Source organism: Lepidochelys olivacea, assembly GCF_965140295.1.
Source record: "Lepidochelys olivacea isolate rLepOli2 genome assembly, chromosome: 9".
NCBI lineage: Eukaryota > Metazoa > Chordata > Testudines > Cheloniidae > Lepidochelys > Lepidochelys olivacea.
The window spans coordinates 88345960-88370164 of record NC_140419.1 but is presented as its reverse complement, the minus strand read 5'-3'; the positions used below and the strand labels follow the sequence as shown (position 1 = coordinate 88370164).

The 24205-nt window shown below is 39.2% G+C and overlaps 1 protein-coding gene across 3 annotated transcripts in view; it reads left to right on the top strand.

The window, feature by feature from the left end:
• STAG2 (STAG2 cohesin complex component) overlaps positions 1–24205 on the top strand; it is a 180526-nt gene that overhangs the window by 110332 nt on the left and 45989 nt on the right. For all 3 annotated transcript variants that reach the window (XM_084639662.1, XM_084639664.1, XM_084639663.1), the window contains 9 exons: positions 73–171; positions 275–354; positions 1374–1481; positions 6802–6913; positions 8010–8127; positions 17882–17985; positions 18208–18300; positions 18512–18601; positions 19631–19834. In XM_084639662.1, coding sequence (XP_084495788.1) covers positions 73–171; positions 275–354; positions 1374–1481; positions 6802–6913; positions 8010–8127; positions 17882–17985; positions 18208–18300; positions 18512–18601; positions 19631–19834 — 1008 coding nt within the window. The remainder of the gene's footprint in view (positions 1–72; positions 172–274; positions 355–1373; positions 1482–6801; positions 6914–8009; positions 8128–17881; positions 17986–18207; positions 18301–18511; positions 18602–19630; positions 19835–24205) is intronic.

The following is a 24205-nucleotide window of genomic DNA, read 5'->3' as shown; positions in this document are numbered from 1 at the left end:
AATTATATATGCTTTGAAGATGAAATACACTTCAGATACTTGGTTTTAATCCAGTTCTTAATTTTATTTTAGCAAGGGGAGGTAAGACTCAAATGTCTTACTGCTTTGCAAGGACTTTACTATAATAAAGAGCTTAATTCCAAATTGGAACTCTTCACCAGTCGATTCAAGGTACGTATGTTTGATATTTTCAAGAAAACAGACTTTAAGCTTTTTAAAAATTATTCTGTTTTACTTTGTGCCGCTTTGAAAATAGTTTCCTTTTTGTTCTTAGGATAGAATTGTGTCTATGACTCTTGACAAAGAATATGATGTTGCAGTCCAAGCAATAAAATTACTTACTCTTGTTTTACAGTAAGTATATGTCTATTTCTGACCAATATGAAGTAAAAGAATAAAAATATCTGTGTGTATAAGTGTAAGTCAGACGCCTCAATACAGAGCAGAGAGAAGTTTGCCCATCTTACAGTAGCACAATGATGTATTCTAGAAATAGTTAGCAGTGACATGTCCAGCCAGGATATCATCCCAACCTTTACCCAATTTACACATTTAAATGCTAGAAATATTACACTCATTTCAATTTGAAGTTTTCATAGTAGAGCTGAACTAAAAAGATATACTGCAGGTGGGATGTGTTTGATAGGAGGCAATAATTGAACTAAGCTGACTCTTTGATCACAACATAGTATGTCTTGGATATGTTTTAGACAACGTAGTGTAACTTCATGGAATGCTTATTTTAAAAACAGAACTTTTTATATCTTGAGAAACTTTCTGACAATCAATAGACAATTTATTTCAAAGATATTCTTTGGGCGGGGCTAGTATAGTTTCAGATTAAGATCTTTTTCTAAACCAGATACTATAGGTGAAATGCATACATAACATTAAAATCTTAGGGTGAGGTTAAGCATTACCATAGGCCATTTAGAAACAATCTTGATTAATTTTTTGGAAGGTATGAGTCCCCTAGAATGAGTTGAGAATCTTAACCCTAGTACCTGAGCTTTCTTATCCATAACCCGATGAGATGGCATGGAGCAGAAGAACCAGCTTGCTATAGAGTATGTAACTGGAGACAGGCTTGACTTGATTTTGTTTGTGAAGTAATAGTTTCAGTACCCTGTTGATTTAAAAGCATGGCACATGTAGGCAAAGCAAAGGGTTGCCCAACAAGTTAGACTGATATTTTAGCAGTGCTGTATCCTCCATGTAGAAGGGGTTTTTTTGTTTTGTTTTTGTTTTGTTTCCTTTTTTAAAGGATCGAGGACATTTTAAAGACAAGGCTTTCTTTTGACTCTTCCCTTTTCTCCTGTCTAATGATAGACTTACATTTTTGGTCTCTGTATTTTTTCCCTTTTTCTTCCTAGGAGTAGTGAAGAAGTTCTGACTGCAGAAGACTGTGAAAATGTCTATCATCTGGTTTACTCAGCTCACCGGCCAGTAGCAGTAGCTGCAGGGGAGTTTCTTTATAAAAAGTGAGGGGCAATATACTTAATAGTAATTGATTACCTTTTTATTGTATGGACTATCTAAAAAGTACTAATATTATGGATATTATTTACCTTTTAGCTAGGAAAAGGGAAATCTGAATAAGGAAGTAGGTGTTAAAATACTTTTGTTTTAAAATGCGGGACACTGTATATCACAGTTCAGACTGTAAGTGAGAAAGGCATGGATAATTTGTAGTGAGATCTACAATTTTAAAAAAAAAAAGTCACAAACCAGGCTCAGATAGAAGAATTAGTCCTGATGCTGGCTGTTATTTGAGAATCCAGAAACTGCAGGTAATCTGGCAAGACCCTACAAGTTGTAAACCTGTCTCGTGAAATGTTTTAAATAATTTTTTAAATACCTTTTCTGTGTAATGTAGCATGTACACAAAACATATACTTGCGTAAGTAGCTCGTAGTTTTCTTGCTTAATATGTGGCCATCCCATCTAAATTATGTGAAGAATACACCCAGATCTCATGAATGCCATGTAAAATGTCGCATATATTACACTTAGAAGTGGAGATGTTTTATGGAATGGACTAGAATGTATATTGGTATTACTTTCTCTTACATGACTGATCCAGATTATTGTGGATTGTCTGCTGTCTTGGTACATGTGACAGCCATTGTGGTTTAGCTCGCTCCTGTAAGCTTCCATTTTTCTTCTCATCTTTCAGTAAAAGAATTCATTAAGAGTCTGTTAAATCTGTATCCACCTATAAATCTGCAAGTCTGTGGGATTTGAATTTGGTCCTTACGAAGCTTACTCTTTTGCAATAATGCTGTTTCTCTGTAGTGTGTATTTCTAGTGGCCATTGCTTCAGCTAATCTACTGACAATGGCAGATTGTATAAACTGGATATAAAAGGGCTCTCCCTCCTTTTACTTACCAAACTGTTACTGTGTAGCTATTACATAGTTACTGAGATTGTAAGCTCTTTGGGGTAGGAACTGTCTTTTTGTACAGTTCCTAGCACAGTGGGCTCTCAGGCAGTATATTATTATAAATAATAATTACTTAGGATAGTGCAAAGTCCTTTTGTAGGACACCTACATTCTTTGAGAAATGTAGGCCATTTATTAGAGATTATAAAAATGGATCATCTTGTTATGCAGACCTGCTATGATCTATGTGGAGAATCAGTGCTATTAAAACTTCAGACTCGTCATGTAGACTTATACGCTTGCTCAACTTTAAACACTTGATTAGTCCCGCTGAAATGAGTGTTCAAAGTTGGACAACTCAAATGCTTAGTTAAGCACTTGCTTAAGCTTTTCTGGGATTTAAGGCATAAATCCTGCATGCCACTAATGGGAGGGCAGCTATATCAATTCCTGAAACTTACAAAGCTGCCTCTTGGAGCTCGAATCATAGAAATGGAAGGAACCACAAGAGGTCATCTTGTCCAGTCCCCTGCACTCATGTCAGGACTAAGTATTATCTAGACCATCTTTGACAGGTGTTTGTCGAACCTGCTCTTAAAAATCTCCAATGATGGAGATTCCACAACCTCCCTAGGCAATTTATTGCAGTGCTTAACCACCCTGACATAAAGTTTTTTTCTTAACGTCCATTCTAAACTGTCCTTGCTGCAATTTAAGCCAATTGCTTCTTGTCCTAGCCTCAGAGGTTAAGAAGAACAAATTTTCTCCCTCCTCCTTGTATCAACCTTTTTTGTACTTGAAAACTGTTACCATGCCCTTCTCAGACTTCTCTTTTCCAGACTAAACAAACCCAGTTTTTTCGATCATCCCTCATAGGTCATGTTTTCTAGACCTTTATCATTTTTGTTGCTCTTCTCTGGACGTTATCCAATTTGTCCACATCCTTCCTGAAATATGGTGCCCAGAACTGGACACATACTCCAGTTGAGGCCTAATCAGCGTGGAGTAGAGTTGAAGAATTGTTTCTCATGTCTTACTTACAACACTCCTGCTAATACATCCCAGCATGATGTTCACTTTCTTTTGAAACAGTGTTACACTGTTGACTCATATTTAGCTTATGGTCCACTATGATCACCAGATCCCTTCTCAAGTACTCCTTCCGAGGCAGTCATTTCCCATTTTGTACGGGTGCAGCTGATTGTTCCTTCCTAAATGGAGTACCTTGCATTTGTCCTTGTTGAATTTCATCCTATTTACTTCAGACCATTTCTCCAGTTTGTCCTGATCATTTTGAAATTTAATCCTATCTTCCAAAGCACTTGCAACCCCTCCCAGCTTGATATCACCCTCAGACTTTATAAGTGTACTCTCTATGTCATTATCTAAATCGTAGATGAAGATATTGAACAGAACTGGACCCAGAACTAATCCCTGCAGAGCCGCACTCTTTATGCCTTTCCAGCATGACTGTGAACCACTGATAACTACTTTCTGGGAATGGTTTTCCAACCAGTTATGTACCCACCTTATAGTAGCTCCATCTAGGTTGTTATGAGAAGGTCATGTGAGACACTATCAGAAGCTTTACTAAAGCCAAGATATACCACGTCTACTGCTTGCCCCCTATCTACAAGGTTTGTTACCCTGTCAAAGAAAGCTATCAGGTTGGTTTGACACAATTTGTTCTTGATGTATCCATGCTGACTGTTACTTATCACCTTATTATCGTGTAGATGTTTGCAAATTATTTGCTCCATTATCTTTCCGGGCACAGAAGTTAAGATGACTGTTCTGTAATTCCCTGGGTTGTTCTTATTTCCCTTTTTATAGATTGGCACTATATTTGGCCTTTTCCAGTCTTCTGGAATCTGTCCCATCTTCCATGACTTTTCAAAGAGAATTGCTAAGGTCTCAGATATCTCCTCAGTCAGCTCTTTGAGTGTTCTAGGATGCATTTCATCAGGTCCTGGAAACTTGAAGACATCTAACTTGTCTAAGTAATTTTTAACTTGTTTGTTTCTTATTTTAGCCTCTGATCCTACCTCATGTTCACTGACATTCACTATGTTGATGTCCAATCACCACCAACCTTCTTGGTGAAAACCGAAACAGTCTTCATTAAGCGCACCTCTGCCATTTCCACATTTTCTGGTATCTCTCTCCCTCCACCCCCCATCCCCTTGAGTAATGGGCCTACCCTATCCTTTGTCTTCCTCTTGCTTCAAATGTATTTGTAGAATGTTTTCTTGTTACCCTTTGTCTCTAGCTAGTTTTATGTCGTTTGTGCCTTAGCCTGTCTAATTTTGTCCCTACATACTTGTGTTGTTTATATTCATCCTTTATAATTTAACCTAGTTTTCACTTTTTGTAGGACTTTAGTTTTATTTTTAGATTATTTAAGATCTCCTGGGCAAACCAGGGTGGTCTCTTGCCATACTTCCTGTCTTTCCTACATAGTGGGATAGTTTGCTCTTGTGTCCTTAATAATGTCTCTTTGAAAAAACTGCCAACTGTCTTCAATTGTTTTTTCCCTTAGACTTGCTTCCAATGGAATCTTGCCTATCAACTCCCTGAGTTTGCTAAAATCTGCCTTCTTGAAATCTTGGTCTTTATTTTGCTGTTCTCCCTCCTACCATTCCTTACAATCATGAACTCTATTATTTCATGATCACTTTCACCCACACTGCCTTCCACTTTCAAATTCTCAACAAGTTCCTCCCTGTTTGTCAAAATCAAATTTAGAACAGCCTCATCCCTAGTAGTTTTCTCCACCTTCTGAAATAAAAAATTGTCCACAATACATTCCAAGAACTTGTTGGATAATCTGTGCCTTGTTGTGTTGTTTTCCCAACAGATGTCTGAGTAGTTGAAGTCCCTCATCAACACCAAGTCCTGTACTTTGGATGATTTTGCTAGTTTAAAAAAAAGCCTCATTCACCTCTTTGTCCTGATTAGCTGGTCTGTAGTAGACCCCTATCATGACATCACCCTTGTTTTTTACCCCTTTTATCCTTACCCAGAAACTTTCAACAAGTCTGTCTCCTATTTCTGTCTCAACCTTAGTCCAATTGTATACGTTTTTATATATAAGGCAATACCGCCTCCCTTTTTTCCCTGCCTGTCCTTCCTGAGCAAGCTGTATCCATCCATACCAATATTCCAGTCATGGGTATTATCCCACCAAGTCTCTGCGATGCCAACTATGTCATAGTTGTGTTTATTTACTAGCATTTTGAGTTCTTCCTGCTTATTCCCTATACTTCTTACATTAGTATACAGACATCTAAGATACTGATTTGATTCCCCCCCCTTGTCTCTCCTTTATTCCTGCTATAATAGCCCATGCTCCCCACAAATTCCAACCCTTCTCCCAGGTCTCCATGTTTTTGACTTACCTATGGGCTTTTCCCAAGCATGCTCAGAGGCTAGATTAGATATCTGTTTCAAAAAAACATGCCTTTGCAAAGCGCTGTTATTTTACTCAGAAGTTGATCAGATGCCTGTTTCAGAAAAGTAAAGAGCAATGCTTCACTCTCCAATTAGTAATACTTTTCTTCCTTTATCCTGATACTCTTTCCATTGCTTCTTAGTCTTCTGAGTGGGGCATGGGGGTCTGTAGTGGCAATTTCATAAAGGAGTAAGGAAAACTAGTTACCAATAATTGGAGTTCATGAAGTTCTGCAGGTCCACATGATCCTTCCATTCCTCTTAGAAGCTTTTGTGCTTTCTATAGCATCCATCTGAAGCACACCATGAAATCAAAAGGCAGCACCTATAAAACTGTTTTAAAGACAGCACATCCAATCAACCCATCCTCCTTCAAAATAATCTAGATCCACAAGTAAAACATGCATGTTACACAGTAGTCTGCATTAGTCTTGTAGTAATGTCTGTGTCTTGATACAAACTGATCATGACAATATTAAGTTTACGTTGTAGTATTGCTTACAGCAGTTCATTTGTATCTCTAAACTATGACAGTGTTGTTCAGTGTAATTGCATTTTTCCTTTCCACATTAATAAAAGGAACTGATAAAAAGATACAGTACTTAACATAAAACTTGGACATTCACTGCTGCAGAATAATTAGTTAAATAGCTTGGTTAAGTTTTTAAAAATATATATATTTTATATGAATAAGAGCATCTGAGTTTCGGTTATTTAGGATAAAATTAAGAATGATTATTTCTTGTGCTTCAGAGCATAAATGATCACCTGCTGGTGTCAAGAAATATGCTTCTAGAGTATAGGATTGCACAGATAGATACATTAATAGGGGTTTACATCTTCCTTTGAAATATTCAGCATTGGTTACTGTTGGCAACAGGATACTAATACCTTTTAGTCTGTTTCAGTATAGCATTTCTTATTTCCTTCAAGGAGAAAATGTTTTATGTTAAAAATATTTTCTTAGGCTTTTCAGTCGCAGAGAGCCTGAAGATGATGGACTACTTAAAAGGAGGGGGAGACAAGGTCCAAATGCTAACCTTGTGAAGACTTTGGTGTTTTTCTTTTTGGAAAGTGAAGTAAGTTGAGTTTCACGTTATCCTTTTTATCACTTTGGCTTAGAGAGAGTTCCATTCTTTCCTGCTCTCATGTAGTACATGTCCTTACTGGTTTCCTGTTTTAAATGGTTACTCTGGGAAACTCTAGACTTTATTCTTTATAGTGTAGTATATCATTGAAGATCTGCAGAGTACAGGATTCCATTTAATGGAATAGACAGCCAGTCACTTAAAACCATATAATTTATATATATATTACTCCTGAGGCCATTCTGTGCCAAAAAAAATTAAAATTCTGCACACAATATTTTAAAATTCTGCAAATTTTATTTGTCAAATAACTGTGGAGGCTCCAGCATGGCATTTGGGAGCACAGGCCAATGGCTGCACAGAGGTGGGAGATCACTGTGCAGCTCTCCGCCTGTGACTAGCAGCTGATCTTGGTGCAGGGTAGTAGCCACCAGCTGGGTCTTCCCCAGTCCCGCCTCCTTCCCCACAGTGATTTACCTCTCTGCCAGCTGCCCAGGGCACCCCAAACATACATGCCCACTCTTGTGGCTTCCCTTTGCTTCCCTGTCAGAAAGTCACTTTTCTGTTGGAAAGCAAAGAAATCTGCAGGGGACATAAATTCTGCACATGTGCAGTGGCGCAGAATTCCCCCAGAACTAAAAGAGCACTAAGAAATGGAGTACAGAGAAGTTTGGGCCTTGCTAAATGTTGAATGTCTCCTGTATGAATGGGAGATAAGAGTGCTCAGTGTCTTGCAGAATCAGACCCGTTTGTTGGGAAAATTAGGCACAGTCTTCTCACATATTAGGTTTGGATTCAGACAGCTTACAAAGTTTGCTTTCTGCTGCTTCAAATCCTGCCCACATAACTGTTAGTGACTCAGCAAATTGAAAATGTTAAAATATAAACGAAAGAGGACGTTAGTAAGAATGTTTGTTGATCTCTCTGGATTGATGTGTCACAAAGTTTAAATATATATATATTTTCCCTTTGGAGTCAGATACCATGCCACAGGCAAAAAGGAACAAGAGCAGCCGAGTGCATTGTAGCCACTTTCATAACGATCTTTTTCATTGGTTGAGGAATATAACTACTGTATTCTTTTTAGTTACATGAGCATGCTGCTTATCTTGTGGACAGCATGTGGGACTGTGCAACAGAACTCTTGAAGGACTGGGAATGTATGAATAGTCTTCTGTTGGAGGAGCCGCTCAATGGAGAGGAGCGTAAGAGATTTCATGATATCTTGCTGTCCAAATTGATATATTGTTCATTTTTCAGCATTTGATATAGTTGAGATACTGAAACTAACTCACCCAAATTTTCAGAATAATTTAAGCAGAATGTAAATAACTTCAGATTGATATGGACTGTCCAGACTGGATCACTAATGATTTGACTAAGAGTAGTCACAATGGAGTTAGTACATAATGGTTAAAATTACAGCCTACGGGAGGAGCCTTTATTCATGCTAACTTTTAACTAGGGCTGTTGAGTGATTAATAACTTAATTGCACTGTTAAACAATAATAGAATACAATTTATTTAAATATTTTTGGATGTTTTCTACATTTTCAAATATATTGATTTCAGTTACAACACAGAATACAAAGTGTACAGTGCTCACTTTACATTTATTTTTATTACAAATATTTGCACTGCAAAAAACAAAAGGAATAGTATTTTTCAATTCACCTAATACAAGTACTGCAGTGCAATCTCTGTATCATGAAAGATGAACTTACAAATGTAGAATTATGTACCCTGCGTTCAAAAACAAAACAATATAAAATTTTAGAGCCTACAAGTCCACTCGGTCCTACTTCTTGTTCAGCCAATTGCTAAGAGAAACAAGTCTGTTTACATTTACAGGAGATAATGCTGCCCACTTCTTAATTAGTGTCACCTGAAAGTGAGAACAGGCGTTTGTATGGCACATTTGTAGCTGCCATTGCAAGATATTTACATGCCAGATGCACTAAAGATTCATATGCCTCTTATTGCTTCGACCATCGTTCAGGAAGACATGCTTCCATGCTGATGATGCTCGTTAAAAAAAAAAATGCGTTAATTAAATTTGACACAATTCTCCCACAAGGAGTTCAATGTCTCCTGCTCTGTTTTACCCGCATTCTGCCATATATTTCATGTTATAGCAGTCTTGGATGATGACCTAGCATGTGTTTGTTTTAAGAACACTTTCACTGAAAATTTGACAAAATGCAAAGAAGAATTTTTAAAGATAGCTACAGCACTGGACACACTGTCCTCTGGAAATATTGCCAAAGCATGAAGAGGCATATGAATCTTTAGCGCGTCTGGCATGTAAATATCTAGCGATGCCAGCTACAACATTGCCATGTGAATGCCTGTTCTCACTTTCAGGTGATGTAATTAAGAAGTGAGCAGCATTATCCTCCGTAAATGTAAACAAACTAGTTTCTCTTAGCGATTGGCTGAACAAGAAGTAGGACTGAGTGGACTTGTGGGCTCGATTTGTAGGCTCTAGAGTTTTACTTTGTTTTTGAGTGCAGTTACGTAACAAAAAAACCTACATTTGTAAGTTGCACTTCCATGCTCTACAGTACTTGTATGAGGTGAATTGAAAAATGCTATTTCTTTTGTTGTTAATTTTTACAGTGCAAATATTTGTAATAAAAAATAATATAAAGTGAGCACTGTACACTTTGTATTCTGTGTTGTTATGGAAATAGATATATTTGAAAATGTAGAAACTTCCAAAATATTTAATAAATTTCAATTGGTAATCTATTGTTGAGCAGTGTGATTAATTTTTTTAGTTAATCGCATGAGTTAACTGCGATTAATCTACAGCCCTACTTTTAACCTTTTGGAGCTTGAAAGTCTACTGTGCCCATAGACAATGTCCTTTTGTTGTAATAAATTCTGTGACCACCACTGCCAGAGATTAAATTCTCTTAAAGGAATAGTAAACTTTCCAAATAAAGATTGAAAATGTGTTATTTGAAAGCCACTTAAATTAGTGTTCTGGACAGGTATTTGTGCATATACATTTATATTTTCAAATGCTGAGGTCTGAACTTTGCCTTCTGGTACATGCACAACTCCCTCACACAAAAATAGTGTAATGTTAAGTCATAGATATTTCAAAGAGATTGGGTTGTTAAATTAAATTAACTAGAAGTTTAAAACTGCCATTCTGGTGCCTGCTGTTTGTCCCCCAGAAGCAGTGCTCAAAAGTGGAAGGATAAGGATGTTTTCTTTCTTCAGCCTCTGCAAAAGAAGTAGGAGGATCAGTGTGGTGTAGATTCTTCTTTAAACCAGCTCTGAGTTTTTTTCCAAAAACCAGAAATCGCAGAATTTGTAACACATTTATGATAAACACAGTCTCTACTTAGGAGAGTTGTTGCTTTGAGCTTTCCAAAAAGCCCAGATTCTTGGAGTGGCCTCTGCACATTCACACTCTTGGGATGTGCTGGAAGTGTATCTTGGACCAGTGGAACCTATCAATAGCAATGCCCGTTAGAATGCTCTTATGACCCCGTCCCTCTCCTTTCTACTTTGAACATTCAGAGGGTGGGAGTAAAATAGGCCGTGTAGTGTGTTCACTGGCTCCGTTCCTTCTAACCCCAGCCACCAGGAACTTCACAAAGTCCTTGGACATGGATTCATCAGAATGAATCATTCTCAGTACTGTCCCCTTCATATTTTAGTTGGATGTTAGTTCTTTATTTTCCATAATTGCTGCTTTTTTGTGGGGGGGGGGGGAGTAAAAATGGTGTAGGTCCTTGATTTCTAATATGTGAGAACCAAAGACAATGGAGCTAGGTTTGAAGAGGTAAACTTCTTGCCCTGCTGTTTTTCCTGCTTTGACCAGACCGCAGGAGAGATCCTGTGCTGTTTTATTGCTCCATATGTAGCAGCTTCACAGGGGCCAAAAGGGAACATTAAAAATGCTTCCAAGCAGTGCTATTATAGGAAGCATAAGCAGCTAAACCTTCTAGTTCCAAAATGCAGGGAAATTTAGGTGCTGGGAAAGCAGCCTCAGCCCTGACACTGAAGGGGGTGAAAAGACCAGCAAAGTCCCAGCACAGATGTCAGTCTGTAACTAGAGCCTAACCTAAGTTGCTGTTCACTGTGAATCTGCGCAGGCTGGGTCTGACTCAGCATAAACACCTGGCTTTGTAGGTATTTTTCATAGATTCATAGATATTTAGGTCAGAAGGGACCATTATGATCATCTAATCTGACCTCCTGCACAATGCAGGCCACAGAATTTCACCCACCACTCCTGCGAAAAACCTCTCACCTATGTCTCAGCTATTGAAGTCCTCAAATCATGGTTTAAAGACTTCAAGGAGCAGAGAATCCTCTAGCAAATGACCCATGCCCCATGCTACAGAGGAAGGCGAAAAATTTCCAGGGCCTCTTCCAATCTGCCCTGGAGGAAAATTCCTTCCCGACCCCAAATATGGCGATCAGCTAAACCCTGAGCATATGGGCAAGATTCACTAACCAGATACTACAGAAAATTCTTTCCTGGGTAACTCAGATCCCACCCCATCTAACATTCCATCACAGGCCATTAGGCCTATTTACCATGAATATTTAATTATCAAAACCATGTTATCCCATCATACCATCGCCTCCATAAACTTATCGAGTTTAATCTTAAGCCAGATAGATCTTTTGCCCCCACTGCTTCCATTGGAAGGCTATTCCAAAACTTCACTTCTCTGGTGGTTAGAAACCTTCTTCTAATTTCAAGTCTAAACTTCCTGGTGGCCAGTTTATATCCATTGGTTCTTGTATCCACATTGGTACTGAGCGTAAATAGTTCCTCTCCCTCTCCGGTATTTATTCCTCTGATCTATTTATAGAGAGCAATCATATCTCCCCTCAACCTTCTTTTAGTTAGGCTAAACAAGCCAAGCTCCTTGAGTCTCCTTTCATAAGACAAGTTTTCCATTCCTCGGATCATCCTAGTAGCCCTTCTCTGTACCTGTTCCAGAGGTATCTGCCTCTGCAAAAAGAGCCAGTCCTGGAGAGCATGTGATTAAGGACCTGGGACTTCCAGTTCCACACACTGAAATGCGAAAGTGGTACCTATAAGGTCCATCCTTGGCAGAGTGAAGGATGATATTAAGGACCAAGGTTGTATCATGGATCCACACCCTACCTGGATCAAACACCATTGTTCTCATGCTCAGAACCTCATTGTAAGCCTGATAAAGCACCTGATGCTTCCTCAGAGCTTTTGGTTGCTGGATATACAATTATTATTTGTTTGTATTACTGTAGCACCTCGGAACCCTGGTCACAGACTCAGGACCCCACTGTGTTAGGCATTTATACGAACACCGTACCATGGTGGTTCAGGTTCATTGCTTTGAGCCTCTGGAATATCAGAGAGACTTTCGAATCAGGAGCCCTTGTGCAGCAACAGATACGTTGTCCCCCATGCTTAAAAGAAAGAAGCATATGGTAGTGGTGCCAGTTCATTTTTTTTTCCCTTCAGTAAAGAGAAAAACCTTACAAGCTAAATCAGTTTCCCTAGCTGTGCTGACCTCCTCAGAAATACATTAATCTCGTCCTCGGATTAGTGAAATTCTTGCTGCTCTTAAACACAAAAAAGAAGCTTACAAGAAGTGGAAGATTGGACAAATGACCTGGAAGGAGTATAAAAATATTGCTCAGGTATGCAGGAGTGAAATCAGGAAGGCCAAATCAAACTTGGAGTTGCAGCTAGCAAGGGATATTAAGAGTAACAAGAAGGGTTTCTTCAGGTATATTAGCAACAAGAAGGTGTTCAGGGAAAGTGTGGGCCCCTTACTGAATGGGGGAGGCAACCTAGTGACAGAGGATGTGGAAAAAGCCAATGTACTCAGTGCCTTTTACGCCTCTGTCTTCATGAACAAGGTTAGCTCTCAGACTACTGCACTGGGCAGCACACTTTATTAATGATCTGGAGGATGGCATGGATTGCACCCTCAGCAAGTTTGCAGATGACACTAAACTGGGAGGAGTGGTAGATACACTGGAGGGCAGGGATACGATACAGAGGGACCTAGACAAATTAGAGGAGTGGGCCAAAAGAAATCTGAGGTTCAACAAGGACAAGTGCAGAGTCCTGCACTTAGGAAGGAAAAATCCCATGTACTGCTACAGACTAGGGACCGAATGGCTAGGCAGCAGTTCTGCAGAAAAGGACTTAGGGATTATGGTGGACGAGAAACTGGATATGAGTCAACAGTGTGCCCTTGTTGCCAAGAAGGCTAACGCTGTATAAGTAGGAACATTGGGCTGTATAAGTAGGAACATTTCCAGCAGATCGAGGGATGTGATCATTCCCCTCTATTCGGCATTGGTGAGGCCTCATCTGGAGTACTGTGTCCAGTTTTGGGTCCCACACTACAGGAAGGATGTGGAAAAATGGGAAAGAATCCAGCGGAGGGCAACAAAAATGATTAGGGGGCTGGAGCACATGATTTAGGAGGAGAGGCTGAAAGAACTGGTATTATTTAGTCTGCAGAAGAGAAGAATGAGGGGGGATTTGATAGCTACTTTCAACTACCTGAAAGGGGATTCCAAAGGTGATGAATCTACACTGTTCTCAGTGGTACCAGATGATAAAACAAGGAGTAATGGTCTCAAGTTGCAGTGGGGAGGTTTAGGTTGGATATTAGGAAAAACTTTTTGACTAGGAGGGTGGTGAAGCACTGGAATGGGTTTTCTAGGTGGTGAAATCTCCTTCCTTAGAGATTTTTAAGGTCAGACTTGACAAAGCCCTGGATGGGATGATTTAGTTGGGGATTAGTCCTGCTTTGAGCAGCGGGTTGGATTAGATGACCTCCTGAGATCCCTTCCAACCCTGATATTCTATGATTCTACCTTTAACTTCCCCGTCGTAATCTTAGAGGAAACTATACATCTGATTTTTTGATATTCTGGGGTCACCCTCTAGGAATAGGATTACCTGGCCAGTTTTAGATGGTTTATTACAGCTGGTAAAAAATGCCTGATTATATCCATGAACTGGACTGGCAATTTCTAAAAAATTAGATAAGTTATACCAGCTTTCTCATGAGTGATTCTTGTTCTCCAGACTCACCCAGATCCAAATTCATTTGTAGTGGAAGCTGCTGTCCAAAGAGCTAAAGGAGGTCAATTCTTCTGTCTCTTCAGATAGTTGATAAGAAGGAAGATGATGTGAGTAGAAGGATGTTCTCTTTTGCCACAATACGAATCAGAATGGTCAACTAATAGGCAGTAATGTCCAGATGTCAGTTTTATTTGGGAGAGAATGTTTGCGCGGTCACTGCCAGGAGACTAGAGTAAACTGGTCAGAACCCTTATTATTGAAGGTCAGTTGATAAGTACATCTTGAGAGTATTCTTTGATGCTTTTGGTACTGTATGTAGAGCAGTGGCATCCACATGTAACTACAAGTGGTGACTCGAGATATGTTCATTTGTACTTTATCCAGAAACAAGAACTAGAGTGGAAGACACGCATTTGTTAAGTGCTGAACAGATGAGGTTTAGAGAATGTGAAAGACATCAGTTCTACTGCAGGGTCTCGAGGAATTTCTCAATCCTCTAGGAAAAGATTTGGGATACCAGTGGATATGGTTGTTTTTGGAAAGGAACATTCTCTTCCACTTCATTTTGAAGGAAGGAATAGCTCCCTATTCAGCCACAGCAGAGACCCAAACCATGAGCTAAAGCAGGGGTGGGCAAACTTTTTGGGCCGAGGGCCACAGCTGGGTGAGAAAATTATTTGCAGGGCCAGGGCAGGGGGTTGGGGCGCGGTAGGGAGTGCGAGAGGGTGCGGTGTGCAGGAATGGGCTCAGGGCAAGGGATTGGGGCAGAGGAAGGGTGCGGGCTGTATGAGGGGGCTCAGGGAAGGGGTGTGAGGTGCAGGCAGGGAGTTGGGGGGCAGGGTGCAGGAGGGGTTCGGGCTCCGGCCCGGCATCACTTACCTAAAGCAGCTCTGGGGTGGCAGCAGCGCACACTGGGGCCAGGGCAGTCTCCATGCCTGCCTGCCCTGGCCCCACGCCGCGCAGCTTTGGGAAGCGGCCAGCACCATGTCCCTGCAGCCCCTGGGGTGGCGGGGGGGAGGCACAGGGCTCTTTGCACTGACCTTGCCACGCCTCCAGGTACCTTCCCTGAAGCTCCCATTGGCCGTGGTTCCCCGTTCCCGGCCAATGGGAGGTGCGGCAGGTGATGCCTGGAGGCAAGGGCAACGCATGAAGCCCTCTGCCCTCCCCCTCCCGCAGTAGTATTCACAAAATGCTTTTCAGCAGTAGCAGCGCATTTAAGATGTCAGAATTTCCATGTCTACTCTTATTTGAACGATTGGCTCATCAGGGTATCCTCACAGTAGGTTGTAGCAAAAGCTCTGTCACAAATATGCACTAGGGTTCAAGATAAAGCTGAAGAAATTACACACACCACCAGATCAGACCTTTTATTGAGGCAATCTGGATTCTCAAATAAACAGAGATTTTCTTCCAGAAGAAAAGCATTTTAAAAATTGGGTTGCAGCAATAAAATTATTGGAGAAGGACTCATGTCAGATAGTAATATTCTTCAAGATGGGCTTTGGCGAGGTATGTAGCTCTGTGTGTGCCTATCTAGAGATGAGTCTTCTGCAGCCCTGACTATCAAAACACTGTATGACAAGTGTAGACAGCATGATTATGAAATTGACACTACCTAGGGATGTGTTCCTGATTCTTATATGGTGGACTCAAACTTCAGTGTGTTCTCAAAGGAGTTGTATTCAGTTCCTAAACTGTCCACTTGCAGGTAAGGAGAATATACTAGCAGATTAGGATGAGCGGTTATTCTGGAGTGAATGACTTCTCCCTGTGGGGATGTCAGGACATAGATTTATTCGCAAGAAGACACAGCTCTAAATGTCAGAGGTTTTGCTCCAGACCAGGAGGAGACCATCAGTTTCTGATACATTTTTTCTAGATGGGGAGTAGGTCTCTTGTGTTCTCTCCTCCAACCCCCATTTCCCTCATTCAAAGAGTTCTACGTAAAAATTGAACAATATAAAGCCAATGTTAACCTGATTGCTCCAGCCGTGGCAAAATAGTGGTTCTTAGAACTATTTCAACTATCACAAGGAGTTTTATCTGTCTGTCTCTGCAATTCCATTCCTATTGACCAAGCAAAAAGGTGTGATTTGCTTTCCAAACCCAGACTCTCTCCACTTAACAGTAAAAGTACAGGAACCTGACCAAACTGGTACTATACTGTTAAGGAAAGGTACAGTAGATTCAGTTGAACTCCAAGACTCACTTGTGTTATAAGTAAAAAAGATTCTCTTTGTGGGAAACAAACAATATCATAAACTCAGCTTCAGCTCCTGTCCAGTACATACTGGGATATTTCATTTGAAATTCTTGGGAAGCTTTTGAGCTACACAGAGCTCTCCTTCAGGGCTGTTTCAGATCTGAAGAAGACTTGTGAGTGTCTTGAAAGTTCCTCTCTTTCATCCACAGAAGCTGGTCCAATAAAAGATAATACTTCACCCACCTTGTCTCTCTGACATCTCCCATGCCCTCTTACGGTATTTCACAAAGATAAAATGATCCTTCTTCCACACCCAAAATGTTTCCTGGTAGTAACAGAATTTCATCTTAACCAGTTTGTAAACTTACTAGTATTTTTTCCGAGACCTCACTTTCATTCAGGAGAAGTAAGCTACATGCCTTGGATGCTATGATAGCATTAGCTATCTGTTTAGGTGATTTCCTGTATTCCTGAGATCTAATCTATTTCAATTAGATCTCAGGAATACAGGAAATCACCTAAACTGTCTTTTATGGAGAAAAAGAGTGAAGGTCAGGCAGTTGCATATTAATGTATTTCTAAATGGTCTTAGACTCTATTGAAGAATGTTATAAATACACATTTGTTACTTTTCCATAAGGGCTTAAAGCACACTTGATTAGAGTAAAGGCCAGTTCCACGTCTGGCCGTACATACATTCCAGTTTAAAAATCTGTTGAGTTGCTCTTTGGAGCTCTGTTCATACTTTCACAAAACATTATTTCTTAGAACTGGTATCTATATAAGATGCACAGTTTGGTGAAGCGGAATTACAGTCTCTATTTAAGTAGGTCTCCTTTCACACTATCTGGAGGGAGGAGTACTGTTTGCCAGACTCCCAAGAATGCAAATGTGCAGAGGTCACTTGAAGAAATGAAGGATACTCACCTGTAATCATAGGTTCTCATGCTGGACTCTGCACATTCACACTGCCTGCCTACCTTCCTCTCTTCCTTGGAATCCTAATTTCAACTTTGAACCTGAGAATGCAGTAGAAAGAACTGAGAAAACCAGTACACCTTGTCACCTTTTATAGCCCTACTCTCTGAACATTTGGAGCTGCAAGGGAAGGAGAGGCAGGGAGTGTGAGGGTGCCCCAATGGCTGCTGCTGTCAGAATGTTCCACAGGTCCAAGCTGCACTGCCAGCTCATCTCAAGTCTCTGAACGCGAAGAGGTCATCTTGTAGAATTCCAGTTATAGGTGAATAACTCTAAAGTTCTGTTTACTGTCACATCTCCATACCCACATGCAAAAATAATTAAATGCCAAAAATAGATTTTTTGGGGAGAAGGGAAATAGGAAAATTACAAAATCTGCCACTCCTGTGTCACAAGTATAGCCTTATTTATACTAGAAAAACTAAAACAGCATACCAAATTTACAGCACAGATCACGTGACTCTGTTGCATCATTCCCCCAACTTTATATATTTTCTGTCTGATCCTGTGAGGTGCTGAGCATCTTCAGTTTCTCTTCATATCAATAAGAGTTGAGGGCTCTCTGCAGCGCACAAAGTCATAAGCCCTTCGCTTACAAACTTTGAAGTAAAAACCTTGTTGCTTGATGTCTAAGGAATCCGGTGCTATGGTACTAATATATATGAATGAAAAAGTGACAAGTTGCAATTATGATCTGTTTTCTTTTTAATTTCAGCTTTAACTGATAGACAGGAAAGTGCACTGATTGAAATAATGCTGTGTACAATTCGACAAGCAGCAGAATGCCATCCACCTGTGGGAAGAGGAACAGGGAAAAGGGTATGACCTATAAGCTTTGAAACAACATACATTGTTGAGAGAGAAATTCTGTTAAATTCTGCCTTTTTATTGTTTTTTCTGTTATTTTAGTATTCAGGTCTTTTATGGCCCTGATTTTTTGACTGCACTGAATAAGAAGAGTGTAAAATAGTTTAGTCCCAAAACCTGTTTAAAAAACAGTCAGTTTTTAGTTTTAAAAACTTTCTTACATCAATAATTTAGGTGCTGACAGCAAAAGAGAAGAAAACACAGCTGGATGACAGGACAAGAATTACAGAGCTTTTTGCAGTGGCACTTCCTCAGTTATTAGCAAAAGTAAGTTTAATTCTATTTGGAGGTAGAGGTTGTGTGTTGTCAAAATGTTAGGCAAATAGTGCATGTCTCCCAATGCCCTGTATGTCATTAGAAACTACAATATATTTGATACTTGTTTTGATTATGTGTTAGTAATAATTAGCTAGGTCTTATTGTAATAACTCCAAAACAAAAATCTTGTAGGCCTTAATTATTTTTGTTAACTTGACAGTATTCTGTAGATGCAGAAAAAGTGACCAACTTGTTGCAGCTGCCACAGTATTTTGACTTGGAAATCTATACAACAGGACGATTAGAAAAGGTAAGATAACATAAAATGAAATTAAAGAGGGGAAAAAACTGAACTGAGACCTTGTCCTCACTGAGATTTCAGACATCAGCGCTGCTAGACTTGTGAAAACCGCTTGTGTAAATGCTGTTTGTTCTGGTGCATCTATATGAGTGAAGAAAAGGCCTGAGCTTCATGGTCTCCACTGGCTATTTGTCTTAGAGAGTGTCAGAGCCTAAGTTTGCTTTTGAAAGATTTCTTGGTCAAGATCAATAGAGGAGAGAGTCTTTCTAGACAAGTGATTGTCATGTAAGAGCATCCCAGTTCTGGGCTATCAGGGTTATTACATTTCAGAACAGGTACACCATTTGGGGAGAGAAGCTTGTGCTAAACTTAGTTGTAGCTAGTATAATTAGGTTCGTTCTTCTGTAAGTACTAAAAGTAGTAAAACATAAAACTTGCATTTGAGAAGTGTCAATTGAGCTACATGGTTGTAAACTTTTTATTGTTAGTAAAATTGTTTATGGTATTACAATTTGAAAGGTGATATATTGACATTTTCTCCCTGCGGTGGTATAGAGAAAATATATTCGATATGTGTTTATAAATACAGGGGTTGCTCTTAAGTTTTTCCGTTTTGCTTTTGATGACTAGATATTATCACAATATTGCCTGTATATCATACATTTAATTATAACACAACTGAAAAGTTTTTCTTGTGACCATTATGTACAAATACAAGTATTTGAGAGTGGGAAATAAATGTTGTTCTATACACTGTGCAACCATTGCCATTAATTCAACTACTATCTAAATTTTTTCTTTTGTATTTAAAAAGTTAATTTTGGTATGTGTTTCAAATTTGTAGTCTTCACTGTCCCCCAGTTTATTTTTTGTTTTGTATTGTATTGTATTGCTACTCTCGCTTTCTCTAGAGAATTGGCAATTTTCTAAAATAGTGTTCTTACTTTCATGACTGTCATATTGAACATAACAAAACAATCTAAAAATCTTTGCTTTCATAACTAGAATATAATTGGAACTTTGTCTTTACTTTTGTAGCATTTGGATGCCTTATTGCGACAGATTCGGGATATTGTAGAGAAGCACACAGATACGGATGTTTTAGAAGCGTGTTCTAAAACATACCATGCACTCTGTAATGAAGAATTCACAATCTTTAACAGAGTTGACATTGCAAGAAGTCAGTTAATAGATGAGCTGGCAGACAAGTTTAACCGACTTCTGGAAGATTTTCTGCAAGAGGTATATCATGTGCATGAGGATCTTTTTCATATCTTAACATTTTCATTATATGTTGTTGGCTTAGTATCTGCAAAGCATGCTAAATCCACTCTAATTTACAAAACTTTTAATATAGTAGTCATAGTAATATACCATTTATATATAATATATATATCATTATAGTAATATACCATTTCAAGTCTGGTGAATCCGAGTCTTTTTTGTTATGATATTAAGTTGGTGGTGATTCTGTTTACTACCCTTTCAACGTCATGTGGGTCAAAATCTGTTGGTGATTTTTTTAAGCATAACTTCATAGTTTGTCTCTTTATGCTATTAAATTCACTTGGACCTTCAATTTTTAAACAATCAAGTTGCAAAATTTATATATGGTGATTAGAGTTACTTAGCTTGTAGATTTTGCAAGTAACACTTTTAATTGACATCCATACTTTCTATTATGTGGCATTTCATCTTTTTTTTTAACCTGTTTGTTTTTTATAAGTTCAGTATATGTGAAATCATAGAATCATAGAATATCAGGATTGGAAGGGACCTCAGGAGGTCATCTAGTCCAACCCCCTGCTCAAAGCAGGACCAATCCCCAATTTATCATCAAAGGCACTTGTTGCAGCATTAGGAAGTATTTTTTGTTTAAACAATCCTATCCCACTGTTCAAATATTAGTAGGACGTAAACACAAAGGATGAAAATGAATTCTGTAGAATGTAAAAAGGACTATCCTGGGAATAAGAAAAGGAGTACTTGTGGCACCTTAGAGACTAACAAATTTATTTGAGCATAAGCTTTCGTGAGCTACAGCTCACTTCATTGGATGCAGTACCCTGTAGGGTATTTACCATCCTGATTTTACAGAGGTGATTCTTTTACTTTTGCTTTAATTAAAATTCTTCTTTTAAGAACCTGATTGCTTTTGCATTGTTTTTAAGATCCAAGGGTTTGGGTCTGTGTTCATCTATGCAAATTGGTGAGGATTTTTATCAAGCCTTCCTCAGGAAAGGGGGTGTAGGGCTTGGGGGGATATTTTGGGGGAAGACGTCTCCAGGTGGTCTCTTTCCCTGTTCTTCGTTTAACACGCTTGGTGGTGGCAGCATAGGGTTCAAGGACATGGCAAAGTTTATACCCTGAGGAAGTTTTTAACCTAAGCTGGTAAGAATAAGCTTAGGGGGTCTTTTATTCAGGTCCCCACATCCCTCCTGGCCAGAGGCAAAACCCTTTTACCTGTAAAGGGTTAAGAAGCTAAGATAACTTCGCTGGCAGCTGACCAAAATGACCAATGAGGAGACAAGTTACTTTCAAAGCTGGGGGCCGGGGGGGAACAAAGGCTCTGTCTGTGGGATGCTTTTGCCAGGAACCAATCAGGAATGCTCTTCATAACTCCTCAGAACTTACATTAAGTTAGTAAGTAATCTAGCTAGAAATGCGTTAGATTTCCTTTTGTTAAATGGCTGGTAAAATAAGTTGTGCTGAATGGAATGTATATTGCTGTTTTTGTGTCTTTTTGTAACTTAAGGTTTTGCCTAGAGGGATTCTCTGTGTTTTGAATCTGATTACGCTGTAAGGTATTTACCATCTTGATTTTACAGAGCTGATTCTTTTACTTTTTCTTTAATTAAAATTCTTCTTTTAAGAACCTGAAAGCTTATGCTCAAATAAATTTGTTAGTCTCTATGGTGCCACAAGTACTCCTTTTCTTTTTGTGGATACAGACTAACACGGCTGCTACTCTGAAACCTATCCTGGGAATAGTGGCAGGAAAAATGTAATGACATTAAGACACATCAGGTACTGGAATGGTTTCCCAAGGGAAATGGTGGAAGTTCCTTTGCATGTGACAGCCAAAATGAAAAAGGACAAAGGGTAAAATTTTCAAAACTGCCTGAGTGACTTTGCTTTAGGAGCCTAAGACTCATTGAAAATTAATAGGACTTCGATTCCTTTGTCACTTAGGCACCTTTGAAAATTGTACCCAAAATATTAGAAACATTAGGGAACAATCCTATATTGGTACAATAATGGACAAGATGGTCTTGTTTATATCTTTACCATCTGTAAGTTCTGTGAAGAGGTTCACCTCTATGAGTGACTTGAAGCTTTTATGCTCTTATGACTGTTACGAAGATTGATATGGTGTTTGGAATGCTGCATTGAGTCTTCACGTTGTATCCTGGCTTTTCTAGACATAAAGCAATTGTTTCAGGTTTATATAAGATAGAGTAAAAATCTAATTGGCATTCCATTGTGAATGGTACTTTTAATCAAAACATTATAATGCAGGCTCTTAAAGTGGGGTGAGGAGATAGATAAATTAGGGTCAATCTGTGAAGCTCCACTTATACTAGCTTTCAGGAAGAAGGCATCTAAGAACAATGAGTTCTGTGGGGCAGTGACCATGTCTTCGGCTGTATTGAAGCATCTAGCACGATGGGGTCCTCTATCCAGATGTCTTTTGGGTGCTACCACAATCTAAATTAATAATACTCAGTCTAATGATTGGATTCAGCACAAAAATTGAACTTTTTTCTGTTTTAACTTTTTGGTGTCAGAAGCTGAAAGATTTTGCTGATGAATAATTTTTAAAGGAGCTTTGTTTTCTGTATCGTTATTGTTGCTTACTCATGTATTCCTTTATGGCAGATAAGTGTTAGGCACTCTCTAAATCCAGTGTGCATAAGTACCCTTTATTCTTGATATATTTCAGTAGAAACTGAAAGGAACCCCAACTGAAATCTGTCCTGTTAAAGACAGTGTAAGCCATCTTGTAGTATCTAAACAAAAAAGAAACCACAAAAAGTGATTTTTCCAAAACGCCATGAAAGATCTGAAAACTTCTTTGCAAATTTCACAAACCAGTTTTATCACTTCCATATTCCACTGACTGTGAATTTCCAAGAGGATATTCTCCTCAGCTACCCCACAGTGAATGAGAGCATTAATGCTATAGTTAAACCAAATTTTTCTCGAGGGTTTTTTTGCATAATAGATCTGATAGTCTTGCCAAGGCCCTGCATAGACCTCTACATGAAAACAAATTCTGCTACAATATTATTTTATCTGTGTGAAGTAATTTCATTCCTACCTCCACTTACACACTTATGGCTCATAGTTGGAAATACTCGTTGATGTTGAACATAAATGAATTTCTCAGTTATTATTTTGGAGGACGGGATTTTCTGCAACTTGGCTCTACTCCGTGGGCTTCTGTTTCTGTGGTGATGTTCAGCTTCTCCTTCCCAGTGTGTGCCAAAGGGAAGAGCTTTAGTTGCTCATCTCCCTTGCTCCCTTAGTTCTCAGCTACTTCACTGTACTACAACCTGCCTTACTCACAAGCTATGCTTCTGGCTCCTTGGATTCCACCTCAGAATCCCAAACAGCAGTGCCTGCCTCATTGAAACAATGCGCAGAACAGGCAGTGAAAACCCAGTTACTACCCCTTTGAGAGGGACGATAGAAAGCAAGAGGTAGCTCCTAGGAGATAAGTCAATATCATGCACAAATGGCAAACTGAGAAAGAAATGCTGAAATCCCAGTGACATCTTGGAAAAATTAGTACTATTCCATTGTGTCCTGATTTGAGATGAATGGAGCATCTGCCTCTTAGATATATTGTTTCAGATTGTCTGTGGACTCAAATAGGACTTTCTGTGGGAAAATCTGTGACCCAGATGCTTTTGGGGGTTTGTGGCCCATCTTCCTCCTGCAAATGCAAGATTATAAAGGTCCAGGGAAGACTAGAGTTCGGGCTCCCGCCTGAGCCCAGAAGTCTACCCAGCAATGAAACAGCCCAAGCCCTCTGAGCCTGAGTTGTCTGGCACAAGCCTGCCACGGATTTTTTTTTTTTTTTTTTTTGCTGTGTAGACATACTTGAAGAAAGCAAAGCCCCTCTCTTCCTCAAAGAATGACAAGCTCTCCACCCTCTAAGTAACTGAAGGAAGACTTGGACTTCAGTGGGGAAGATAGTTTGGTTTTTTTATTCTCATTATTATCCCTGGACTCTTATTCAAGTTGGACTCTTATCCTGTCCTTTAAAATCTTAGAAATAAAGATTTTTTTTTTCTTTTGCAGCATGTGTAGCTCCATGTAGATGCTCCCTAACCTGGCTACAAATACAGTGCAAATTGCAGAGCAAAATGTGCTGGGAATTCAGAGAAATTAAGTCTCCAGACCTCTGTCATCCTCTTTGTGATGCTGCTCTTGACATAACTCTGTTAACATTGTATTGTTAGCTGTTGGTAGAAGAATTTTGTGGGTCTAGGCTTCAGAAACAGAAGATATATCTAGATCCCACTTGATGCAGGCCCTCTCTGATGGCATCAAGTTGTATGAGGAAGATCTAGGATGTTGCCATTAAGGAACCCTCAGATCTTCATA